Genomic DNA, 23,019 nt, shown 5'->3' with positions numbered 1-23,019 from the left:
CTGCTCACACCCCCATCCAGCCTGCCCTTGAATACTTGGTTTGGTTGCATACCCTTGTTTTTGGGGGCTGCTGGGTTTTGATTTCGGCAAGCAAGGCCTGCCTCTTTGCAGGGAGCGCCAAAACAAAGAGGTTTTGTTAAAAAACAGGGCCAGCTGCACGCACATCGGTCGGGGTGATGCACACAGGAGCAGCCTCTCCCATCCCATGGTCGGGGGTTCCTTCACTGCCGCTTGTCAGCGTCAGAATGCGGCTGCGAGCATAGGGAAGAAATGCAAGGGAAGAAACGAACGCAGTAAGCTGGCTCCGGTAAAGGCAGCCCGTCCTCCTGCTGCTCTCAGGGGGCATTGCATCACGTTTGGCTCCTCGGGAGAAACGGGAGGCAGTGGGCAAAGCAACAGGGGGAGGCAGAGACCTGAGTTTGCTCTGCCACCGGCATCACCGGGCGAGTTCTGCTCTCGGCGCCTTCCTCTTAACGCAGCAGACCGTATGCAGCTCAGGAGAAGGGCCACATCTTACAGCTCCTGATATAAAGCCTATCAGCCAGGCTCAGGTATTCCAAATGGGGTCTTTCTGCCCGAGAAGCAGCAGGATGAGGAGTTAGAGAAAGTTGCACGGGAGTTACTGAGTCACCATCAGCACTGCTAGGTTCCTCGGGGCTGGGTGCAACTCCTCAACATTTTATCTTTTTCCTTCTCCTTTCTGAGGCCTGTGCCAGCTTCGGCAGCATATAAAGTAGGTGCTATTTTTATTGAATCTGGCTTTAATGTAGTAGATTTTTCACACGTGTGTTGGTTTTTATTGTTGGTCTCGTTCCTGAACTTTCTGGCACCTCTGAGTGTAAAGTCAGTTATGCACACATTGTTTGGCAGATGAATTCCTATTTCTGGGAATCATTTTCCTTCTGAAATGTATTTCTGTATTAAAAATGTGATCTGTATCCATCACTGAGGCTCCAGCCCAAAGACTTCTGCAGCCAGCGATCACCACGGTGGGGGGACTCATGCAGCCTTGGAAGGAGACCTCCAGTATCCAAGCCACGAACGTGTTCATTAAGACCTTGCTTTACTGACCCACGCTATGCCTCTTAGAGCAGAAAAACTCCCTCTGAGCCATTGCTAGGGAAAGTCCAGCCAGAAACAGGGGATGAAAAGCAGTCTTCCAGCACTGCCTCCATTCCCAGCTAGATCAGGAGCCCATCAGCTTCCTCCCAGCCGAGTGCCTACTGCTCTGGCAGCCCCGGTCCTCTCTCCAGCATCCTGTATCCCCACACAAAGGGTCCCAGCTCGGGGAGAGGGGCCCAACCTTCTGAAGGTGCTGTCCCCCTTTCCCCATCTGCACACAAGCTGCCAGGGAACAAGTAACCATGGCTGTGTGTGGTTTTCTCGCCTAAGGTGACCTGGAACACATCTGCAAAGCCCTCCAAAGTAGTAGGAATGTGCTCCGTTAGGACATGATTCATCCTGCATACCGCATGGGTGGCTGCTCAGGGAGAATTTTGACATTTGCATAGGCAGAGACTTTCCGCTTCTCACTTGCCCTCCTGTGCTCTGCCGGGCCGAGCTGGGGGCTGCGCAGCCACAAGTCCGTCCTGTGGCTGCGAGGGATCCCCCCCGAAGCAGAGCCGACCCAGCAGCTGCTCCCCCCCGCACCTACAGGGCAGCAACAGGAGCCCACAGGAAAGCCTCAGATGAGAAGCCGCTCCCAGCGCACTTGCGTTGGGTCGGCCAAGCTGAAGGATGGCTTCAGACCCTCAGCCTTGCCCAAAGCAAAGCTGGAACGGAGCTGCTGTCGGAGATCAATTAACTACTTGGAAACTGCAGCCGTCCCCCACAGGCAGGAAAATATTATTCCAGTCCTACTGCTCAGGCAAAACCTTTGCCATGCCAAAGGTAAGTGATACGAACAACAGGACTGAGTCACACACGCTGCTGCTGGGAAGGAAAAGTGGTTGGGCAACACCACAATTGTCTCCTTCTACCTTCAGGGAGCTGGATTTGCTGCGGCAGCTGCAGAGGAGCCACGGGGCAGAGAGGGAGGGATGTGCAGGGCTGGGGGGCCTCCAGGAATACTGTGAGCAGTGCTGCGTGGGGCGAGCAGGATGTGTGCTGCTGCTGGGATAGAATCTCCACACATTCAGCAAATAGGGATTTACCTACCCAAAACCAAAACAGTCCTAATGTCAAGGAAGCTGTGAGTAAATACCGTCTGGTCCCAAGCAGTAGGTAGAAATGTATTATGATGGTATTTAATTAAGGTGTAAATTTGGTCTGAGACAAGATTTAATATGTGGGTTTCATATGAAATAGAAGATTTACGGTTTTTAATTTAGTATTTTTGAAGCAAAGTTACGGTCTGGAAAAAAAAAACATTCGAATCACAAGAAGAGCTCGTGCTTCTTAGGGAGGCTTCGCATCAGTTCCATGGTGAGCGCAGGCATCCACTGCTGCCATCACCCTCACAGCGAGCCATTACAAGCACTGATCTACCTCGGATTGCTCTTTTAACACACAGTTCAAAGATAGTGTAGCTAAAGAGAAATACTTACACGAGATGTGTATAAATATAAAGTTTATTCAGTATAGTGTTTAGAAAAATAAGTTCACATCATCTCAGAATACAAATAAAACACTTAATTGTCCAGGCACAAACCCCTATTACAGTACAACAAACATACATACTTTAGATCTCTTTGGTTGGGTAATTAAGCACAGATATGTTTGATGATGCTCTCTGGGTTGGCATCATCTAACAGTGCAGTAAAGACTTCTGATTATTCCCTCTAACGCGTACATTCCGCTTCAACGTCTCATTTGTTGTAAGGCACAATAAACCCATATCGCAGAAATAACTGGTTAGTTCTGGACAAGCAGTACATGCAGCAAAAGAACAAACATCCTCTGAATGTGAATCCTGAAAGTCAGAGGATTCACCCCCTCCTCCTTGAGTTCAGAAATGTAAGAAGCTAAGTTTAAATTATATGAAACATAAAAGTAAGATATAAAACATCCTTCAAGACAGTAACTGCTAGGAGATACAGGAAGACTTCAGGTCTCCTTGCTTGTAAAATGCCATTCATTTTGCTTTTGGAGTTACAAAATTATTGTTGCTTTTGTGATTTGAGATGCTGCCGGACCACAGACAACACAGGCTCCATGCTCCCGGGATCCTGCATGTTCTGCTTCATGCAGAACCAGAGGGATGTGCCCTACTGGTTGTTTGTCGGTCCTCGTTAAGAAAAGTGCACAGGCACTGGAAATCTGCGTACAGGAAAAGTTCCTGTGCACGCGGGGCCAAATTCTGCCTTGCTTAATTTAACTGCAAATCATTTCCATGAATCCATCCATTGTTGTCATTGATCTCATAAGGATAACAACAATAGAGACGGTTCCAGCCTCATTTCTAGAGAAAACAGCTTTCTAAATGCATCTTCCTGAATCCACAGGCAGGGCGAAACGATAAATGGCAAGAGGTATTTGCTTGGATAGGTTGGTGCCGTTCATTGCAACTGTCTGAGCATCGGCCTTGTGAACTGCTTTGTAGTGTCACTGCAAACTGGGCCAAATCCATCCCTGATCCAGCTCCAGTGAAATGAATGGACCACATTCTCAGCTGGTGTGAAATGACACGAAAGTCAGTGAACTGTGCTCGTTTATCCCAGCCAAGGAGCTGGCTGACAGATGTCCACGACTGCTGTGGCTGAAATGTCCAATTAGGTGAGACCGCAGGGATAATGCTGCAAATAGTCCAGACAGAGCATTTGATTCAGGATATTTCTGGTTCTCTGCGAAAGTCTGGTGAAACAGAGGCAGCTTTAATTAAAGGTAGTGAAGAATACAGTTTTTTTTGTTTGTTTCTTTTTTTAGCACTCATGCTTTATAGGAATTTGCTTAAACTTTAAGCGTATTTTTCAAAGCTGAGTCTGGGACCAGAAAAGCAGTAGAATTTGGCAACGTTTCCTGTAAGATTTCCAGTGGACTTACAAGTTACAAACATATGTGAAGTTGAAATGATCCTTTATTCTCATCCACAGCGGGGAGGGAAGAGAAGTAGTAGTTGTGCTGGATAGACTGATCTTCCATTGAAACAACAGAACGTGACAGTAAGGACTGTCCGTGAGATTCAGATGCTCACCGCCATGAGTATCTGTGGGAGATGAGCATCCTTACCCCCTGAACACCATGTAAAATCTTCAGTTGGGAAACAGTGGAGCAATGGAGCAATGCCTTATTTACAGCAGCTGAAGATCTGGCCCCAGATGCTCGATGGGGCTTTGTGTCCTGTCTACGTAGAGCAGTCAGCCTTCTTGCTTGAGGGCCGCATAATAAAAACCGACCCTTAATTTACAGTAGGAGTAAAACTACTATTTAAATATCTATTTTAGAAACACTGTACCGTGCAATGAGTCTTTATATTGTGCATATGTACCTGCAAAAAAACACGAGGTTCTAACTACATCATCTGGAGGGAATGACACTTATTTTTCAGTGGGAGAAAGAAAGAGTAAAACATAATAACGAAATAAGTTACTTGATACCTGGAAGACGAATAGATTAATCTTACTTTGTCCCAAACCACTGCTTTTATATACATCCTCTGCTCCCACAAAAGAACGGGAGGTCTCCTATTAGAAGTACCAGGCACCCCGAGATACGCACCACTGTAACAGCATACACAGTTTTCACATCAACTGTGCTGCAAAGCCATGGAATTCAGAGCCTCAGTAACACCACAAATGTAAGGGAGGAGAAAAAAACAAAAAGTAACATCATGACACCACAGTCTTTTCAGTTATGGAACCTGATGAGTTCAACATTTGACAGAGAGCTCTGAAATATTCTCTAGCTTGCCTCTAGAAACAAGTCCGAGCTCCACAAACCAAACGTTCAGCCCTGAACAACTCCCTCAGAGCTACACACAGCTCCTGCTCTGTGCACACGTTCTCCATTAATACAGCAATACAGGATCCTTTTTTTCCCCAAGTTGAGTAATTCATGCAGATCAGATGCAGATACTGTTATCATAATTATCATCTTTGTTTTGAGGGTGAAGGAGGGGTGGAAAACAAATTGTTCATGCTGGAGCCCAGCAAGGCACTCAGATAAACCACTGGAGCAGAGTTCTGCACCATCCGATTCCCTGCTCACATGGAGATCCCCTGAATGCCAAGACAAGTTGTGCCAGGGGAATATATATATATATATATATATATATATCTCCATGCTCTGCTTGTAATAATCTCCACTTTAAAGCACTTGCCTTAAACACCCTTTTTGTTTGGGTGCACTTGGGGACAGCCAACTACTCAGGGGCTGCTTCTGTTTGCCAAGCACCAGTGACTCCTTGCAAAGTGCAAGCCTCGCACGCTTGCTCTTCCCTTCCCCTGCACTTTTCCCTGCAATGTTCAAGACTCCAGCTTGCAGTGTAAACTGCAGCATTTACCAGCAGAGCTCAGCTCTGAGGTTTCACACGCTGCCTTGCAAAACATGCTGCATCCAATATAGTGCAAAACAACAGCAAGGATGTCTGTGCCATATGGGAGAAACCTTCATTCCTTAAAGGTTTTCCACAGAACCAGGTAATAACCAAGACAGAAACAGACTGGGATGTGCTCTCTCTATTCACTTTCCTGTCCACTCTTTTTGCCCAAGTGATTTTGTGTTAGGCCTGGCATGGAGCCCTCAGAAGTTTAAGAAAAAATTTCCCATCGTCTTCCAAAGGCTTCGGCCCATGCCCCTGATGAGGATGAATACATGCTTTACCTACTGTATATATTCACATTAGAATAAGAAATAAAAATAAAACAGAAACACAAAGATAAACAGCATGTCGTTTTTATACATCTGCATTATTATTATTATTTTAAAGCTTAAGGATGTGCTTTTCCACGCTACAGAAATTTCTCTGGAGGAAAGGTAAGGGCTTTTCCACCTGCCCACAGCCTGCCTGCTTGTGCTGTCCGTGAAGGAGAGCAGAGGGGTGAAGGGAGAGGACACCCATCCACACGCAGGCAGGGAGCAGGGCTGCTCCACAGACCTTCTGGGCAGCTGCAGTTCCCACCACCGGCCCCCGCCCTGCTTATTCTGGAAGGATTTATAAATCCATGCTTAAGTGCACTCCTGGATGGGGGCCTGCTTGCTGAACAGCAGCTGAAGCCCTCCCACAAGGGCTGCTGGGCCAACGGCTGTGGGGAAACATGGGGCTCCCTTCCCTGGCCTGCCCACCAACCTTCCACACTCATCAGACCGAGGCCAGAGCCAAGATCTTTCCTCCTGCACTGCTCTGCCCGTGGTCCCTATGCACAATCCTCCTGCCTCCAGCTCCCTGCACCACCATTCAATGTCACCCAGCCTGACCAAAAGACTCAACTCTTCCAAAAGACTCAACTCTTCTTACTTGTGCAAGTAGGGACTCTGGGGTCAGCGGGGCTACTTGCAAAAGTAAGGCATCAGGATTCGGCCCTGAGGACGGAGATTTGCAAGTCAGTGTTTTTATTCCTCCTGCCACTGTGCTTTAGTAACAAAGATAAGGCCACTAGGAAGAAAGGCACATGGAATTCCATAAAAAATACACAAAGAAAAAAGGTTCAACTAATTTGCAAATTACTAACAAAACAAACAAAAAACCCCTGAACACAAAGACAGAGGGGGTAGAGACAGGGACCTCTTGGGTTTGTGAGACTGGGAGCTCATTTTCTAGTTTCAGTGTGATTAACATTTTACTTTTACAGTCTATTGCTTGAAAAACTACAAAAAAGTAAAACCTTGTCGGAAATAACTACGTTTACTTCCTGCTCAAACAATAAAAATAAATTAAACAGCCAAAAAACGTTTTCCTTTTCAATGCATTGTGTCTAAAGTGAAAGGGAACATTAACCATAAATAAAATCCATTGTACTAATTTAAAAAAAAAAAGTCTCCTTGATAAGAGCTGAAACAATATTTACATTCATACTGGAGAGAAAGCTTCCGAGTTGCATAATTAGAGTTTCAGATGATGCTTTTTTGGTGCACTGACAAAATGCTATGTGTAGCACCTCGAAACCTGTCAATGTTTGATGTGAGATTTTTGGTATGAACACAAGCCTGCTGGAAAAAAAAAAAAAAAAAAAAAAAAAAAAAAAAAAAAAAAAAAGCAAACACACCAGTAACAAAATTAGTTATGGTTTTGTTTTGTTTCTTAACCTCCAACAACAAAAAAGTAGCCTGTGAGGTATCGTCTAGAGTTCTTAAAAAATGTTTCAATGCCCACGGACTAGAAGTAAACAGCGAAAACAACTGCATCATTTCTACCTTTCCAGAGCAAGATTTTTGCTTTCTACCTACTGTTAGGAGTGTATACTTACTGTTGATAGTATGTTGCACTACAGAGAATCTAGTTAGGTTATCAGCGCAGTAGCAGTAGCCAAACCTGTACCCATTTGCTTGGTACTTCCCCTGGCGTTTCCGTTCTCCTTTAATCTGCTTAAAAGAGAATACTGCATGCAAACCAAGTGTGGCAACTGAGACCCGTTGCCAGAGATTCCTCTGTACATCAATTCAGACCATTTAAATGTTCTTCTGTTTTCTTTAAAAAAACAACAACAACAAAAAACCCACTCCACTTGGTGCTTCTTAGGGCCTCAAACAGGAGTCTTATCTACTGAAACAGAAAGCAAGAAAAAAAATTATAAGTCTTGCATATCTTCATCCATCTGAACTGTCTGCAGTTTGGCAAGTTCCTTTTTGTCCGTTTCCAGTTCTTCACAAACCGTGTCAACCATGTTACTCATAACATACTTGGACTTCGAATCCAGCATCATCAAATTGCCGGTTGATTTGCTTTCCGAATTAGGCAAGAAATTCTCTTTGACGTCTGGTACAGCTTGCAGAACCAACCTGTGCTCTCGGACAAAATCCTGGTGTACCTGTGCAGATGGATGGCTCACACGGTCCCCGGTCGTAAAAACGATCTCTCCAAGTGCGGGCTGTGCTGTAGAAATGGACAACAGATCTTGACTGGTAATGAGGGAGCAGTTCTGTAGAGTTGCATAGTTAGTGTTGCTGATAGATATCACGGTAGAGGTACTGGTTACGGGCGACGACATGGACTGGCTCTCAGAGATACCAGAGCTCAGTTCTGCAGCATTTAAAAGAGTCGGCGGCGTGAGGGAGAAATTATGTGAGGGCGTTACATTCACTAACGAGGAGGCCAGGGACTGGAGTCCTCCACTAGATATATTTTCAGAAGACATGTTTACATTGAGTTGCGTGTTCTGACCGACTGGCATTAACTGAGAAAACACAAGGCTTCTTTCCAGTCCTTCCTGCTTGATGGATCCCACCGCCTGACCTGAATTGGGAACTGTATAAACGACGGCGCTCGGAGCGATGGGGCTGAAGAAAACCTTTCCTTGTTGCACCGTTGAAGAGTCACTTGTGAAAGTTCCTCCATCTGATGTGCTAGAATTCACCGAAACGTTATCTAGGGAAAGGGAAACAAAAGAGAAGAAAATACAGATTACAGCTGTCAGAAAGCTCTGCGGTCGTTTTGCTGAGAAGCCTTGGCAGTCCTGCGTTAGAAGTACATGCACACAACATATCCCACGTGACACAGAAGAGCACTGTTTACAACAGGTGAGAAAAAAATTAGGAAGAAATAAAAGCTTCTGGTAATAGAAACTGCATCTAGAAAGAGAAAATAAAAGTTGTGGTAAATTAGGTATCTTTCAGACTCACTCTCATTAAGGAACAAACAGTTCCTAGCCATGTGATTAAAATGAACATGCTTTGGCCCTCACTAGTTGCCACCACTCAATTTCTATCTAAGAATAGAAGCATGAGAAGCTATTAAAGATAGTTCAGAGACAGATCACAACTTGTGTGTGGGAAAGCATAGACACGTCACATAAAATACACCATTGCTAGGCAGAACCTACCCGAGTGAACCTGCAGGAGGAAAGTTCAAACAACAATAACTTCTACCAGGATAACTATGCAATCAGCCAAGCACACAGACGTACTGCCTTTCACTGTGCTTCATCACATATTGCTAGAAGCCTAATCCTCCTACACTGACTGTGTGGTGTAAAGCCTCCCCAACCACCCTCTCTGAAAGCCACTGGACTGCTTGGGTGATGTCCTAGATAAGCACAGCAAGAAAATCTGGCCAGACAAGATCTGAATTTGGTTCTACTGGTCACACCATGAAAGTGGTCATTGTAACCATCCCTAAAATAAGATATGCTGGCTATTGTGACAGGGTCCCACTTTAAACATCTTTCACAATAGGTTTTTAATAATTGTAATTTTAAGAGGCTACAGCTGGAGACAGTGTGATTTTTCATAACAGCACTGAAGCATATGTCACCTGGGGGACAAGTTTAGGTCCTCATTCATTTCCACTCATCAATCGTGATGATTTTTTGGAAGATGATACTTGCACATATAAACCTGAATAATAAAGCTGAGGCAACTGGAAGTTACCTGGCAATAACGTATCATTTACTGTAGCTTACTCAGTCTGCAATGCACTTCACTTGGAATAGTGGGAGCTATTCATCCTTTTCATGATGAAAAAAAAAAGAAAAAAAAAAGAGAGAAAACAAAGCAGCCAGTGTGGATCCTGACTCTTCTCTGCACCAGACGTAGTATGGATCAACCTCCCGATATTTTCAACCATGGGGAAAATGTTTAGAGAGTGGCTTATTATGCACTTTGGACTTTCCCATTGTCCCATATTTCAGGAGCACAAATTTCTTTCTCGCTGCTGCCAGCTGTCAGCTTATGCCTTGGAGCACGTGGATTACACAGCTTTGTAATTGCAGGTGGTATTCGCACCAACGTCTTGCCTTTTTTAATCTTTAACAAATTGTCAACAACTTCCAGTGACCAAAACTCACTGGAAAAAAGTCGTATCTTCAGTTCTTATGATTGTCTACCTGTTTAAAAAGCGTTTGTACAGCCTCAATATTCCTTTCTGTGCTGTTTTAACAGCAAAAAAGTTAAGTTCCTATAACTGAAATTAGCTAACAATATGATTACCAGGGCAGCACTCAGCACTCCTGGAACTACAGCAATTCATTCAAGTTTAATCATTTTCATAACCAAAGATACAGTGGTTAATAAGTAACAAAGTGGTTCAGTTCCGCTTTGTGTCTGAGCTGCTTCAAAATAATGAAGCAGAGCCACTGCTGCGCTTCTTCCTGGCTGGCCAGAAGTCTCAGTGTATGGCATTGTTAAGACAAACCCTGGCAAACTCAGGGAGGAGCCTGCACACTTGGCACGTGAGCCTGTGATGACATATTTCCCTTGGACAGAGGGCAGTTTTACCCAAATCCCCCCTGCACTTTCTATCTACAAGCTATTACATATGCCTATTGTTTTCCTGCAGTTTATTCATTCTTAATTATGGGATAGGAAGTGCATGAGTGCAACTTGGTTTTGCTGTGTCTATGGCCATATAAAATTTATTTATGAAATTGTTTGGCTAAAAAACAAAAACCAACCAAACAACCACCACAAGAACAACAACGGCAACAGTTTCCAGCTGCTGCAGTTCTCATTTTTATAAACTTTCTCATTAAAAAAAAAAAAAAAAAAAAAAGGATTTTAATGGCACACAGGGAGTATTTTGATTTACTGAAATGTGTGAAATTTACAAATTTCTGTGAAGACTGATATCATAGGCTTTGGGGAAAAAGTGTGGAATGAAGAGAGTGTAAAGCAGCAGGCTTCCTTCCCTGCTCTTCATAAAGCAGTTCAGTTCTCACATCACAGCCTACCTGTGAAAAGAATCCACACGAAAGGAAAAGGGACAAATGATGTGATGTGCTGTGCGTAGCTGGGGCCAGCACATGTAAGTGCACTAAAAGTATTATAGCTTTGTAACATGTGCCCAACCCCGATTTTTTCCTCACAGCTTTCCCTGTAACAAATAAAGCTTTTACCTTGAGAAGCTGCCACAGAAACAGGAGGCAGCTGCAGAGAAGAAAAACCAATGCTTCCGTTCAGCAACTGGCCATTTGTTCCTGAATTGGGGATCTGGACAATGCCATACTGGTTTATTTGGACAGGAGCAGTAAAAGTAACTACAGAGCCTCCATCTTGGGAAGCAACAGTTTGTGTGTTTTCCCTTTTCACTTCTGAGCTCGGTATCAATCCTGGGAAGGAGACTGGTATGTTGCTGGGGCTGAATGTGTCTGCTGCTGTGTTGGGGACTGAAGCCTGGAGGAGTTTGAAGTCCTTCACATCTTCCGAAGAAGATGACATGATGTCAGTGATGGACACCCCATTGCTCACAGCACTTGAAGTGGTTTTGGGTGAATTTAAAGTCACCGGCTGGGAAGCCCCAACGCTGAGTCCATTGAGAATGACACCATTGGGTCCTTGAAGAAAAGAGCTACCATTGAGAAAGACGGGAGAACTACTGGCAGGCACGAGGTTCCCATTCAACAAGACACCAGATGAGCTCAAGGCTATTTTAGTGTTTCCAAGCTGCTGCATGTAGACGGGCTCCATGTGGCTGGGAAGGCTGAGGCTGGTGACTCCGTCAGATGAGCTGGAGAGCGGATGTGGGGATAAATCCTCCTGCCCCTTACTGGACTCATCCTCCGTGCTGGGGTTGCCATCTGATTCACTTTTGGGAAAGACGGAGAGATGACACTGTTACCAGAGAGCTCTGGACCAAAGCTCTGGACCTGCCTCTCTGCCACGATATGGCTTGTGGGAGTAACCTCTATTTCCTACGTTTTGCCTTTAAAGCGAGTCAAAGCAGAGGTTTCTCAGTAAAGAACACATCACAGCAGGGCTAAATTGCTTTACAAACTCCTCGCTGACCCCAACCAAGTAGAGCCCACCGGGCCGGGCCCAGTCCTCCGTCCACCCGACAGAAGGGTGCCCGCACGTGCGAAAGCAGCAACAGCAGCCATTTGGTTTAGAGCTCCGCGGCAGCTGCGGGCCGGGAGGCTGCGGGAGAGGCCCCGAGGGGACACCCGGGGCAGCGCGGCCTCCAGGTGCCACCTCCGCCTTTTGTGCGAGGAAGAACCGGCGGCGGGGCGGCCCCGGGAGCGCAGCGCTGCGTTTTGCTCGCTGACTCCACCGCCCCACATCGCATTTTTCGGTCTTTCCCTCCCTTCCCTCCCCCGCCCTTTGATGTGTCCCGAGGAAAGGGGCGCCGCGCTGCACAATCGCGCCCTTGGTTGAGAAATGCCTTGGGGCCCTCTGCTTTCTTTTTTTTTGTTGTTGTTTGTTTCGTTCTTTTTTTTTTTTTCCCCCCCCCTCTTTCTTTCTTTTTTCCCTTTTTTTTTCTTCTTTCCTTCCCCCCCCCCCCCTTTTTTTTTTTTCACTCCCCCTCCCTCCTTCCCGCGGAGGGAGGAAGGCAGGAAGGCGGGCGGGAGGGGCGGCAGCAGGGAGGTCACCTCCACCTGCCCGAGCCCCCGCCGCGGCCCCACGCCCCGGGGGGAGGAGGCGGAGCGGGGCCGCGCAGCGCCGGGCGGAGCGGGGCGGGAGGGGTGTGTTGGGGGGGGGGGAAGGACGGGGCCGGGCGGGAGGGCCGCGCTCCGCCGCCACTCGGGCCTCGGTGCTTCGCCCCGTTGAAACCCGAGCGGGGGCCGCTCCCGAATCAGGTTTCAAAACAAGAGTGAGCGGCGGGACCCCGCGCGTCAATGATTAACTCTGTCAGGAGGGATGGTTAAGTTTAAAAGAAAGAAACAGAAACACAACAAAAAAAAAACAACCAACAAAACAGAGAGGAAACAAACATCGCTGCCCCCCCCCGCCCCGCACGCACCATACACACACACACACACACACACACACACGCACCTCCCCCGCCTCACGCACGCACAGAGACGGCCGGAAAAGTTGCGCCCGGGGGGGTGCGCTGGGAGCGAGGGAGTGGGGAGGGGGAAGGAGGGAGGCCGAAGGTAAGCGCCATGTTTGCAAGGGAAGAAAGGGCCGGGAGAGGGAGAGACGGCGGCGGGAGAGGGGGCGGGGAGCGGAGCGAGCGCTCACCTTTTGGACTGCGTCTCGGACGGGTTGCGGTCCCGCTGGCGGCGGTTCTTGAACCAGTTGCTGACCTGCGTGAGGGACAGCCCAGTGATCTTGGCCAGGTTGCGCTTCTCGGCCGGCGAGGGGTAGCGGTTCTGCTTGTAGAGCTCCTTGAGGGCGTTGCGGGACTTCTCCTTGAAGCAGTACACCGTCTCCTCGCCGTCCCAGATGGTGCGGGGCAGGGGGTATTTCCTCCGCAGCCGGTACTTGTCCACCGCCCCCAGGGGTTTGCCCCGGGCTCGCTCCGCCTCGGTGTAGCGAGCTTTGTACCACAGCTCCTGCAGCAGCGGGTGGTTGGACGAGTCGAAGTTGTGGCTCTCCAGGATGCTGTAGAGCTCGGCGTAGATGCCCTGGTGGAAAGCCACCAGCGCCCGGGCTTTCATCAGGCTCTCGTTGCCACGTAGCAGATCGCTCGGGGGCAAAGACCACAGGAACCGGGCCAGGCGGTCCAGGTTGCCCCCCTGCTGCAGCGCCTCGCACACACACGCGACGTGGTCCGGGGAGAAAGCCAGGGGGGGCTGCGAGGAGGACGACGAAGAGGACGAGGAGGAGGAGGAGGAGGAGGGAGAGGCAGCGGCGGCGTGGTGGTTCCGGGCCAAAAGTTCCGTGTGGAGCAGGACGGGCTCGGCGCTGCCCTCCTCCCCGGCGGCGGCTCCGTGCTCCATGGGGAACGGGGCGGCGGCGGGGGGGGGCGGCGGCGCGGGGCTCAGCGCGGCCGCTCCGTCCGGGGGCACCTTGCCGGCGTCGGAGAGGATTTCCATCACATTTTCCTGCTTGATCGTGATCTCGTCCGCGGGGGAGGCAGAAGACATGACTTGGTTTGTTTTCTTTTTTTTTTTTTTTTTTTTTCTCTCCCCTCTCTCGGTGTCCCCTTCTCCTCCTCTCCCCCCTCTTCTATCTCTCCGGAAAGTCCACTCCTCCTCCTCCTGCTCTCGGCCGGCTCTAGCCGATCAGGTTTCCTCCCGGCCACGCAATAACCATTAACGAGAGCTGCTATAGCAAAGTAGTGTAAACGGGCTCCTCTCCGCGGCTCCCCCCAACGTGACTCTCGGCCCCGCCGCAATACTATATGGCACCGCAGCCTGCTGGCCCGGCCGCGCCCTCCCATTGGCTGCACCGCCAGGAGAGGGCGGGGACTCGCGCGTCGCCATGGCAACTGTCAATCAAACGGCCCCGCTCTCCTCAGCCCCCCCCACTCCCTCCTCCCTTCACCTGGAGCCGCGCGGCCCCCTCAGCCCGTTCTCCTCAGTTTGCCGTCCGGCGGGGCCGGAGGTGGAAAAAATAAAGCTTTTCTCCCCGTGCTGGGACTCCCTTGAGGCTGGCTGTGAGGCGTGGTGCCGCTTGGAGCGGTTCGTACCGGCCCGGCCCGGCCGTGCGCTGTGCTGAGAGCCGCGGTGCGGAACGCGCGGGGCGGCGGGCGGTGCCGGGGGGCCGCTTTGGAGGCGCACCGGGCGGCGGAAGGCGGAAGGGAGCGGCGAGCAGCCAGGGGAGGAGGAGGAGGAGGAGGAGGCGGCGGCAACAGCAGCAGCAGCAGCAGCAGCAGCAGCAGCAGCAGCAGCAGCAGCCATGGACGAGCAGGGCTGCCCGCGCTGTAAGACCACTAAGTACCGCAACCCCTCCTTGAAGCTGATGGTCAATGTCTGCGGGCACACGCTGTGAGTGAGCCCGGGGGGTTACGTGGGGGCTGCCGGGGTGCGCTGGGAGCGCTGGGGCCCGGGGAGCGACTTGGTGTTGTGCTGGGCTGTCGGGCTGCGGCCAGGCGAGGATTCTAGGTATGGAGAGGAGGGAGGAGCGGGAAACGCGTTTCTGGTCGATTTAAAGGCTTCTCGTTTTTGTTTAGTGCTCTGCTTGGGTGACTGAGGGAAAAAAACACCTTTATGTATATATTACCCTGTGTGTTCTGAATGAGTAATGCTTTATCTGAAGGTTCGGTGCTGCTTTTAATGTTGGGCTATCCTCTGCTGAGCGTGTGCTGGCGGTGCTTCTTCAAGTACATCCCTTTTGCAGCAGGGAGGTCCTTACCGATATTGTTCCTGTCTCCCAAAGCTGAACACGTGGGTAATTCCCGCTGCTGGCAGTACTGATGTAAGCACTGTGTGGTCTGAACACGTGCACTTATGCATCTGGAGGTCTTCCTTAGGTTCTGGGCAAGTTGTAAAGGTACTGCTCTAAATTCTTTCTAGATATTCATGATAGAAACCCCCATACTGCAGTAGCAATCCGTTCTTGGTTTGTTTGTTTTTTTTCTTTTTTTTTTTCATCTTTTTAATGTATCTCTCCATTTGTCCCATTACGTAAATGTTAGGATAATGTGTATGTTTCAGATTGCCTAAAAAATCCTGCGTGCTCATGTAGTAAGTTATCAGGATGAAGAAACTGGATTGCAACAAGGAGTTTATGTTATATTACTTAAGGGTGAAAAGAAAAAAGGGGGGTTGTTTTAATCCCTTTCCCTGATCACGTCTTCTACGTCCATGCACGCACTTTTGCTGCCACCAGGGAAGCATGTGGGAGGGCAGCAGATGCTCTCCTAGTGGTGCTACTGTAGGAGGAAGAGGTAGCAGGAGTGTCCCTTTGGTAACAGCAACGCTGGCTGTGTGGAACTGCAGCATCAGCACAAAATTAGTTCAAAAGGTAGCAGCTGGTTTAGGCGTGGCTGTGCAGCTTGAAAATGATGATTCTATCTATCTTCTTTTCCAGTGGAGATCAAAGCACTTCTTGACCTTCTGCTTTCAAGCTCCTCTAGAGCCACTTCCAGCAGAGGACAGCGTATTTCAGTTTGCTCTCCTTTGATTCTCAGTGTTTTCTTTTATAGCTGAGTTTTTCTTGAGAATATCAGTTGTATTTTGTGCTATCCTGGGTACAACTTGTTTGGGGCTAATATTCCTGCCTAGCTTTCCTTGTTTCTTCCTAGCTGCTCAGAGACTGCCTCTGCTTTCCTCAGCTCTTGTTCTTCGCACTTCTACATTTGGAATTGTTTTCTCCATGGCCAAATTGGTGATCTGAGCTCTTGCAGCCTTGGGCTCGGGCAGCCCAGGTATCTGCAGGTAGAAAGAACTGTGCAGTGCCACCCAGCCTGACCCTGCCTGGATCCAGAGAGATTGGTTCTTCCTTTGCCTTCCCAGTACAGAGGTACCCCAATGGGGATCCACTGCCTTAAAGCATATGAGCATGAGGGTGAAGTTGAAGTCGCTGCGTAGGTAGGATTTCTGTATTTCTTTACCTCTGTTGTAAGAACTTTTCATCTTGATGTGATTCAAGTGGGTCGCTTTTCTTCTGTAGTGTCCTTCTAGTAACACCTTTAAAGTGGTGTTTTTAGTATTACAAGTGCTTATTTCTGTATGCTATTACAAAAACCCCCGTGCTTGAAGCTGTTTCTTGGTAATGGCTTGCTACGTGTTTTCTCTCTAAAATAAAGGTACTGGCTTCTTCCTGTAGGGTTCTAGGAATCTCTCAGTACTTCATTATGTACTCTTTTTTTAGTTTGTATGAATGTTAATTGATGTGTCAGAAGTCTCACAAAATCAAAATTATATTGCCTCAAGTTGACGTTTCCCTGTCTGCATTGCTCCTCTGTCACTGAAGGAAATTCTGTTCCCTTGTTATGGTTTGTTCTTACACTGGCTTTAACTGTGTTATCTGAAATATGCAGCAGATAGATTGCTTGGCAGCTCACATATTCCAGCATCATCCCAGGACTGATGGCAACCTGTGCTACCATGTGTATTTGGTTTCCTGCTTTGTGGGAGTCAGTGTTTGTCTCCTTCTTCAGGCTGCTGGAACCTGATGTGTGGAGCAGAAATGGTCTTTGATAACTGCCTGTGTTGCTTTTTGTAGAGTACACGTTGTTATGTTGACCAGATTTGGAAACCTTGAAGTACTCTTTGAATGCAGTGATGCCTGAATACTGTTCATAGGTGAAGATTAGTAAGTTCCCTGCAGAGTTGTATTGCCTTAATTGTCTTTGTTTGATGTTTGCTCAGGAGTTCTGAGGCAATTGCTCTGATGTGTTTCCCAGTTTTGGCTTGTGTTCTTGTCGTTCTGTGCTGACAGGGGTTTCATTAGCCAGCTCCTCTGACCTCGTGAAGGCTGATGCAGCAAACCCTCTGAATGCTTTAGCATTACCTGTTAGAGATGGTGTTAACACACTCCTACTTAACTGCTCTTTCCTTCACTGCATGTGTTCTGAAGGGATATTTTGTTACCTACAGGTTGTTTCTTTCCTAATGCTTTTACTTTTCCTGGTTTAATAATTGTACTGTTCACCTTAAGTCACCTTCAGTTATTTGAAGTTTTACAAAAGGGAATACATGCAAAATCTGTTGAATTTCAAATCATTAAACAGCTTTTGCCTGCTGTAGGGGCTTGCTTTGCAGGGGAGCTGGACTTGGTGGTCTCTGGAGGTCCCTTCCAGCTCCTACAATTCTGTGATTATACTTGGCTGAGATGGTTCGTCAGAGAACTTCAGATCTTCTAGCTTTCAGATAGCTTGTTCCTTTATTGTTAGTTCACTTTCTTTATTTTGTGGCTGTTCTGTCCTGAAGAATAGCAAGTGGTGCTTTTTCCTGCTTTCTGTTGTCTCAGGAGTTGGAAGTTTCTGCTTTCACTTTCCTAGCTAGTTCCTCCCCTTTGCTTAGAATGAAACTAGAAGAGACTTCCTTCCATAGCTTTTTTTTCCCCCTATTTCTTGTGTAAACAAGGTTAATCTCAAAGTATTTGAGAGCTTGTTGGGCAATGTGTGTCCTATTTGCTCCTCTTCTTTTTCTTTTTTTTTCTTGGCAGATGCCTGCAGTGAAGGTCCTCATTGCTATAAAGTTTGTGCTTCCGCTGTTCTGTTGTTCATCTTTTTCCCCTACCTGATTTTGCTAATATAAATCTCTGGAGTAGATTGTATGTGGTCTAGTACCTATTCAACCTCCCATCTCTTTTTTACTGTGACCTAGGCCCTGAGACATAGCACCTATGTATGCAGGTAGCATCGAGCACAGCGACACAGGCAGATAGGCAGAGGAGGGAGGAGCAGCTTTCTCGTAGCACCATATGTTTGCCATGCTGAGTTCTTCTGTGGCCAGGGAGCTTTGGAATGTGCTTGCATCCACTGGTGGCAGGGGTCAGAGCACTGATAAGCACCTTGGTGCTGCAGCGGAGATAAGGGGTAGCCAGATGAGTGCAAGAGGATAAGATTGGACACTCAGTCTCTGCTGTAAACATCCTTCAGGTCGAGTTGCCTCTGTAGTTCACTCTGATGGAACCATGCCAAACCCTACAACTATGGGAATATATGGGGGGGTATTTTTTTAGTATTTTCCTTAGTTATTGTTGCTTGACCAAAATAACAAGAAGTGTAATATCATATGTTTTTGGCATTACTGTAATCTTAAATAAGCCTTTTCCATTATAAATCTTCCCTGTCACAGGGAGGGCAGATGATAAATTAGCAGTTAAAAGTTGTTCTAAGGTGGGACTTAGTATGGAAATGCTCGGTTCAAGAATAATGAATGTCTTTTTAAGTTTATTTTCTTAAGTATCACAGAGGTTCAAGGCATCACATGCTTGGCTTTAAAGATGCTTTTGCTCAGGGGAAAGCGTGTCTAATTACGGAGCAGTGCTTGATTAAAGTTCTGCCATGCATTATTTTCTAAGGTGAAGTGGTAGCTTTGCCTTCTTTTTAAAAGCTCACTCTGAAGAATTGTCATGGGTGCACAAAGGCTTTTGAATGCAGTTTTTGATTTTTCAGATTCCTAATGTCTTCTCTGAATACACGGATGCAGGGTATGTGTGTGCCAGTGCAGTTGCAATCCACCTGGCTTCGAGACTCTGAATTATCTTTTATTCAATCTGCTTGAATTTCATGGCCTATGCTGAGTTTTAGAGGGCAGGTTAAGCACATCCCGGTGATTTACTTACGTAAAGAGGAAAGGAAATGCGTCCACCAAAAACTACATTGAAAGAATGTTGAGGTTGTTACCGCAAACAGGGCAGGGTAAAGACATTTACTGTTGGCTGTAAACTTGGACCATATGGCCTCTGACAATCAGACAAAAGTCTTATGTAAAAAAGCAATTAATGGGGGCTGCTGGTTCTGCTTTGTTGTCCTGCTGCCTGCTACAGGGAGGGGGGAAACTGGTGTGTAAAGCTCCTTTGGAGTCAGCGGGGCTGCTCCAGCTACCTGTGACTCCTCCTAACTGGAGGGAGGAAGCGTGGATGTCTGCAGACTAACAAAAGCACAGAAACTCCCTTTTCCCCCCGGCGTTGTGCTGTCTCTGCAAAGTGTCCTTCCCGTGCTTGACAGCTCTGGGAGATGGGTGTGGGCACTGGAGCAGCCTCTGCAGAAAGCTGATATGTTGCTTTCCGCTCCTGCTTTCATCCCTGTCCTGTGTTTGCCTTTGTTCGAACACGGCTGCAATGTTAGATGGTCGTTAATGATTTTGCTTGATAATAAACTTCTCTGCTGTCTTCTTCCTGTCCACAAGAGCCTTATGGAAAGGTGTCTAGTCTCTTTATTAAAATTGATTTTTTTTTCCCTCCTTTTCCCAGAGGGAGACGTGTTTATTTCTCAATTAATTTGTTAATAAGGCTCCAAAATGAAGATGGTGTAACAACGCTTAGGATCTCTGGGCCCAGCTTTGTATCGCTCAGGGGAGACATCAATTCAGTGGGTTGTGTTGTGGGGATTCTAATCTGCCCTGCACCCTGTTATGGCTGTTCCAGGGATTCATTAGGGGGTAAGTGCATCCTCTGAGAACTCTAATTGCAGCGCTAACGGCTGCTAAAACGAAGAAACAGAGGTTTCATTATTTGCTTGTTTATTTTAATGCTAGGAGCACTTGGAGTTTTGCGGCTGTCAGATTCACCAGGAGTTGAAAGTATGAGCATCCCCAGTGAATTCAGCAGAGTGGGATCTCATGGCAGCACGTGGGGCTGGAGTCATTGGAAAAAAGTTTGGAATCTCTGTGTTTAATCTCCTTCCAAGTGAAAGGATCGCTTGGCCTCCTGCTGCATTCTTCTCTGCAGTGTGGTTCAAGAAAATCACTGTCTTCTAGGGTGGAGGGGGAAGCCCCAGAGATTGTGGAAAATAACATAAAACTGTGCTTAAGCCAAGTTAAGTCTGAAGAAGCCTAATTAGGGGTAGGTGGTGAGGATCTGTCAGACCTGTAATTTTAACCTAAGCATGTGGGAATTAAGTGCTTAAATACATATTTGAGTTTTATTCAGCAAGTTTTTTCTTCCTAAACGAAGCATCTTAAATACAAGGTGCACAAGCTGTTGTATTCAGGGCTGTCACTTGTTCCCTAGAAGTTTGCTGTGTGGGGTATTGTTTTTTTTTAAGGCCTCTGGGTTTTTCTACTGAAAAACTAGATAAGATGCTTCATTTTAACTACTTCTTATGGATAAACTGGGAAAAACATAATGTAACTTTTCACCTGGATGTGCCACAGGAAGTTAGGTTGGCTGACGTTTGTTTGGAATAGCAGCATGATCAAAGCCTATCTGCGTCCTCAAAGGAAGAAGCAAAAAAGGTGATTTATTTTTTAGCTGAATATATTCCCGCAGAAAGAGTTTTTTTTTCTCCTGAGTTATTATTATTATTATTATTTTTTTCCTAAGGCCTGGGTTGAAAAGGGGCGCAACGCTGTTCCAGTTCCAACCCCCTGCTGTGTGCAGGTCGCCAACCAGCAGCCCAGGCTGCCCAGAACCACATCCAGCCTGGCCTTGAATGCCTGCAGGGATGGGGCATCCACAGCCTCCTTGGGCAACCTGTGCCAGTGCCTCACCACCCTCTGGGGGAAAAACTTCCTCCTAATATCCAACCTAAACCTCCCATCTCAGTTTAAAACCGTTCCCCCTTGTCCTATCACCATCCACCCTCACAAACAGCCGTTCCCCCTCCTGTTTGTACGCTCCCTTCACGTATTGGAAGGCCACAGTGAGGTCTCCCTGGAGCCTTCTCTTCTCCAAGCTAAATAATCCCAGTTCCCTCAACTTTTCTCAAGGTATAAAGATCTGAGTTGCCTTTCTTTGTCTTTTTGGAGTTATTCCTGTTTTTATTAATTGAGATTAGAACTGATTCATCCCATGACTCTTCTAAAGCCTCTCCAACTTAGTCATGGGTGGTGGTTAAATCATTGCTGAAATACCCAAGAGGTTACTTCCTTTTGCCATCCAGTTTTGACAGTGAATCTGCTTTTAAATTTGGCTCTGGATCTCAGTCTAAATACTTCTGTTGAAATGATGTTAAAAATACATCTATTACTTTACAATTCAAGCTAATAATTCTGTGGGTTTGTGAGGAAAAAGGATGTTTGAGTTCTCTATTGTTGCCTGAGCTCGAAAATGCTGGTAAGTGATATGCGTAGATTGAACAGTTAGGAAATTGAGCAAATATCTTCCTGAGTTAGGAAAGTTATGTGCCTCAGATAATACTAAATTGTTAGGAGAACAGAATTGAAAAGGCCATCTTAGAACACTGAGAAGTTCCATTCCCATGTTCTTTGTCCGAGGCATTAGTTTCTTGTTATTTTTTTGTTCCAAGGACAAGTGAAGGTGAAGTCTGAAGTAAGGCTGGGTCAGCATGTTGGAAATTGAATTGAGTATTCCAGTGTTCAGATATGCTTAGGAAATTTAAAAAAAAAAGAAAAAAAAAGAACCTTCCCTGATGGTAGCAGAATGTGGGACAAGCTGCTGAGCTTGTGCTGTGGGCAGTTAGGATTCGCATCTCCAGTTCCCTTTTTGATTTAATGTCTTGCAGGAAATGGTGGGTATTTCTTCACAGAAGGACTGCTCTGGTAGTTATTACAGTCATAAGAATTGATGCTAAGGGGGCACTGAGTTTTGTAGTGAGATCTGCTTTTTTTTTTTTTTTTTTTTTTTTAATGTTTTGCAATAATTATTTGTGACAAGATCTGATCTAAGAGCTTCACAATAGTTCCTGCTGTACCTGACAAAATCGGACTCTTTTAGCTAAGATCAACTTTGAGGCTCTGAATATAATGTTCTAAGTTGTGCTTCGTTTGTAGTTGTATACAGCATACATGGGAGGGAGAGTGTTCACGTTCAGGAAAGAGAACAGGATTCCTCTGCCGCAAATGAATGATCAGCAAATAATCTGGTTTGATGGCAGTTATGCTTCAAACTGAGAAACACGTAGGTAATTATTTTTACTGTTTTACTGCAGTCCTGCTCCAATGAATAGCACAAAGGTTAAATATATGTCTGAGCATTTGCAGAATCCTAGGCTTCATCTGAGCATGTTGATTCCTTAAAGTTACAAAGATAAGTGGTTGTACAGAGAGCTGGAAAACAGTGGGTTGGTGCAGAGTGAGGAGCAGGTGCTTTTTAAGAAGCAGCGTTCAGGCCAGAGTTCTCAAGTCCTAAGAACGTTCTGCTCCCTAATTTTCGTAATGCCAAGCAGTGTCAGCAGGCTGTCCGTTTGTGCCCAGGTTACAGAGAATTTCTCATTTTCCTAGACAGCAAAACTGAAGGGAGCGCTTCGGCTCATTCTGACACCTTCAAACCTGGGGAGTCAGCATGGGAAGCGTTGGGTCTGATTGGGCTGCAGGTTTGGCACCAAGATTTGTTGCATCACAAGAACTGCTGACAGTGCCAGGTTGAAGGAGGAAGACCTCGCTTGTTCCAGGCAAGTACGGGCAGGCACACATGCCTTTGTCATCCTTGCTGGCAACGTGTCGTGTGCGCGTCCTATAAAAACTGGTAACTTCATGGAGATTAGGAGCTGAAAAGTCTATATGTTTAACTAATGACTGGATAATCTTTAACATGAGTATATGAATAGCCTTGTGTAAAGAGAAGGGTTCGTGTTGTTCTCGGAGTAGCTGTCTGCAAGCTTAAGAAGATTGCAAACTCTCAGTCCTTACGCACCCTGGATGGCGTTGGGAAGGGCTGTCAGTGGTGGTTGTGTAGTCTGATAACTCTGTGACTGATTTGCTGTGGCCTGGAGATGAGAAGCTGCCTTTAAATCCTCCAAATCCCCTT

The 23,019-nt window shown here is 46.9% G+C and overlaps 2 protein-coding genes across 3 annotated transcripts in view; one reads left to right on the top strand and one right to left on the bottom strand.

Moving 5' to 3' along the window:
* Positions 1 to 7,664: 7,664 nt before the first annotated feature.
* On the bottom strand, positions 7,665 to 14,034 carry SIX4 (SIX homeobox 4; the record flags this gene model as incomplete). The annotated part of the gene is made up of 3 exons (XM_079537777.1): positions 12,991 to 14,034; positions 10,926 to 11,614; positions 7,665 to 8,461 (listed from the first exon to the last, which is right to left on the bottom strand). Exons 1-3 carry the CDS (start codon positions 13,836 to 13,838, stop codon positions 7,665 to 7,667), a joined length of 2,334 nt encoding a protein of 777 aa, XP_079393903.1. The 5' UTR covers positions 13,839 to 14,034.
* Positions 14,035 to 14,592: 558 nt separating this feature from the next.
* Positions 14,593 to 23,019, top strand: part of MNAT1 (MNAT1 component of CDK activating kinase) — a gene marked incomplete at both ends in the record, with an annotated part of 114,637 nt that continues 106,210 nt past the window's right edge. For both annotated transcript variants that reach the window (XM_079537568.1, XM_079537567.1), the window contains one exon: positions 14,593 to 14,681. In XM_079537568.1, coding sequence (XP_079393694.1) covers positions 14,593 to 14,681 — 89 coding nt within the window. The remainder of the gene's footprint in view (positions 14,682 to 23,019) is intronic.

The sequence above is a fragment of the Tetrao urogallus genome (assembly GCF_951394365.1).
Source record: "Tetrao urogallus genome assembly, chromosome: 6".
NCBI classification, from domain to species: Eukaryota; Metazoa; Chordata; class Aves; order Galliformes; family Phasianidae; genus Tetrao; species Tetrao urogallus.
This window is presented reverse-complemented; position numbering and strand designations above follow the sequence as displayed.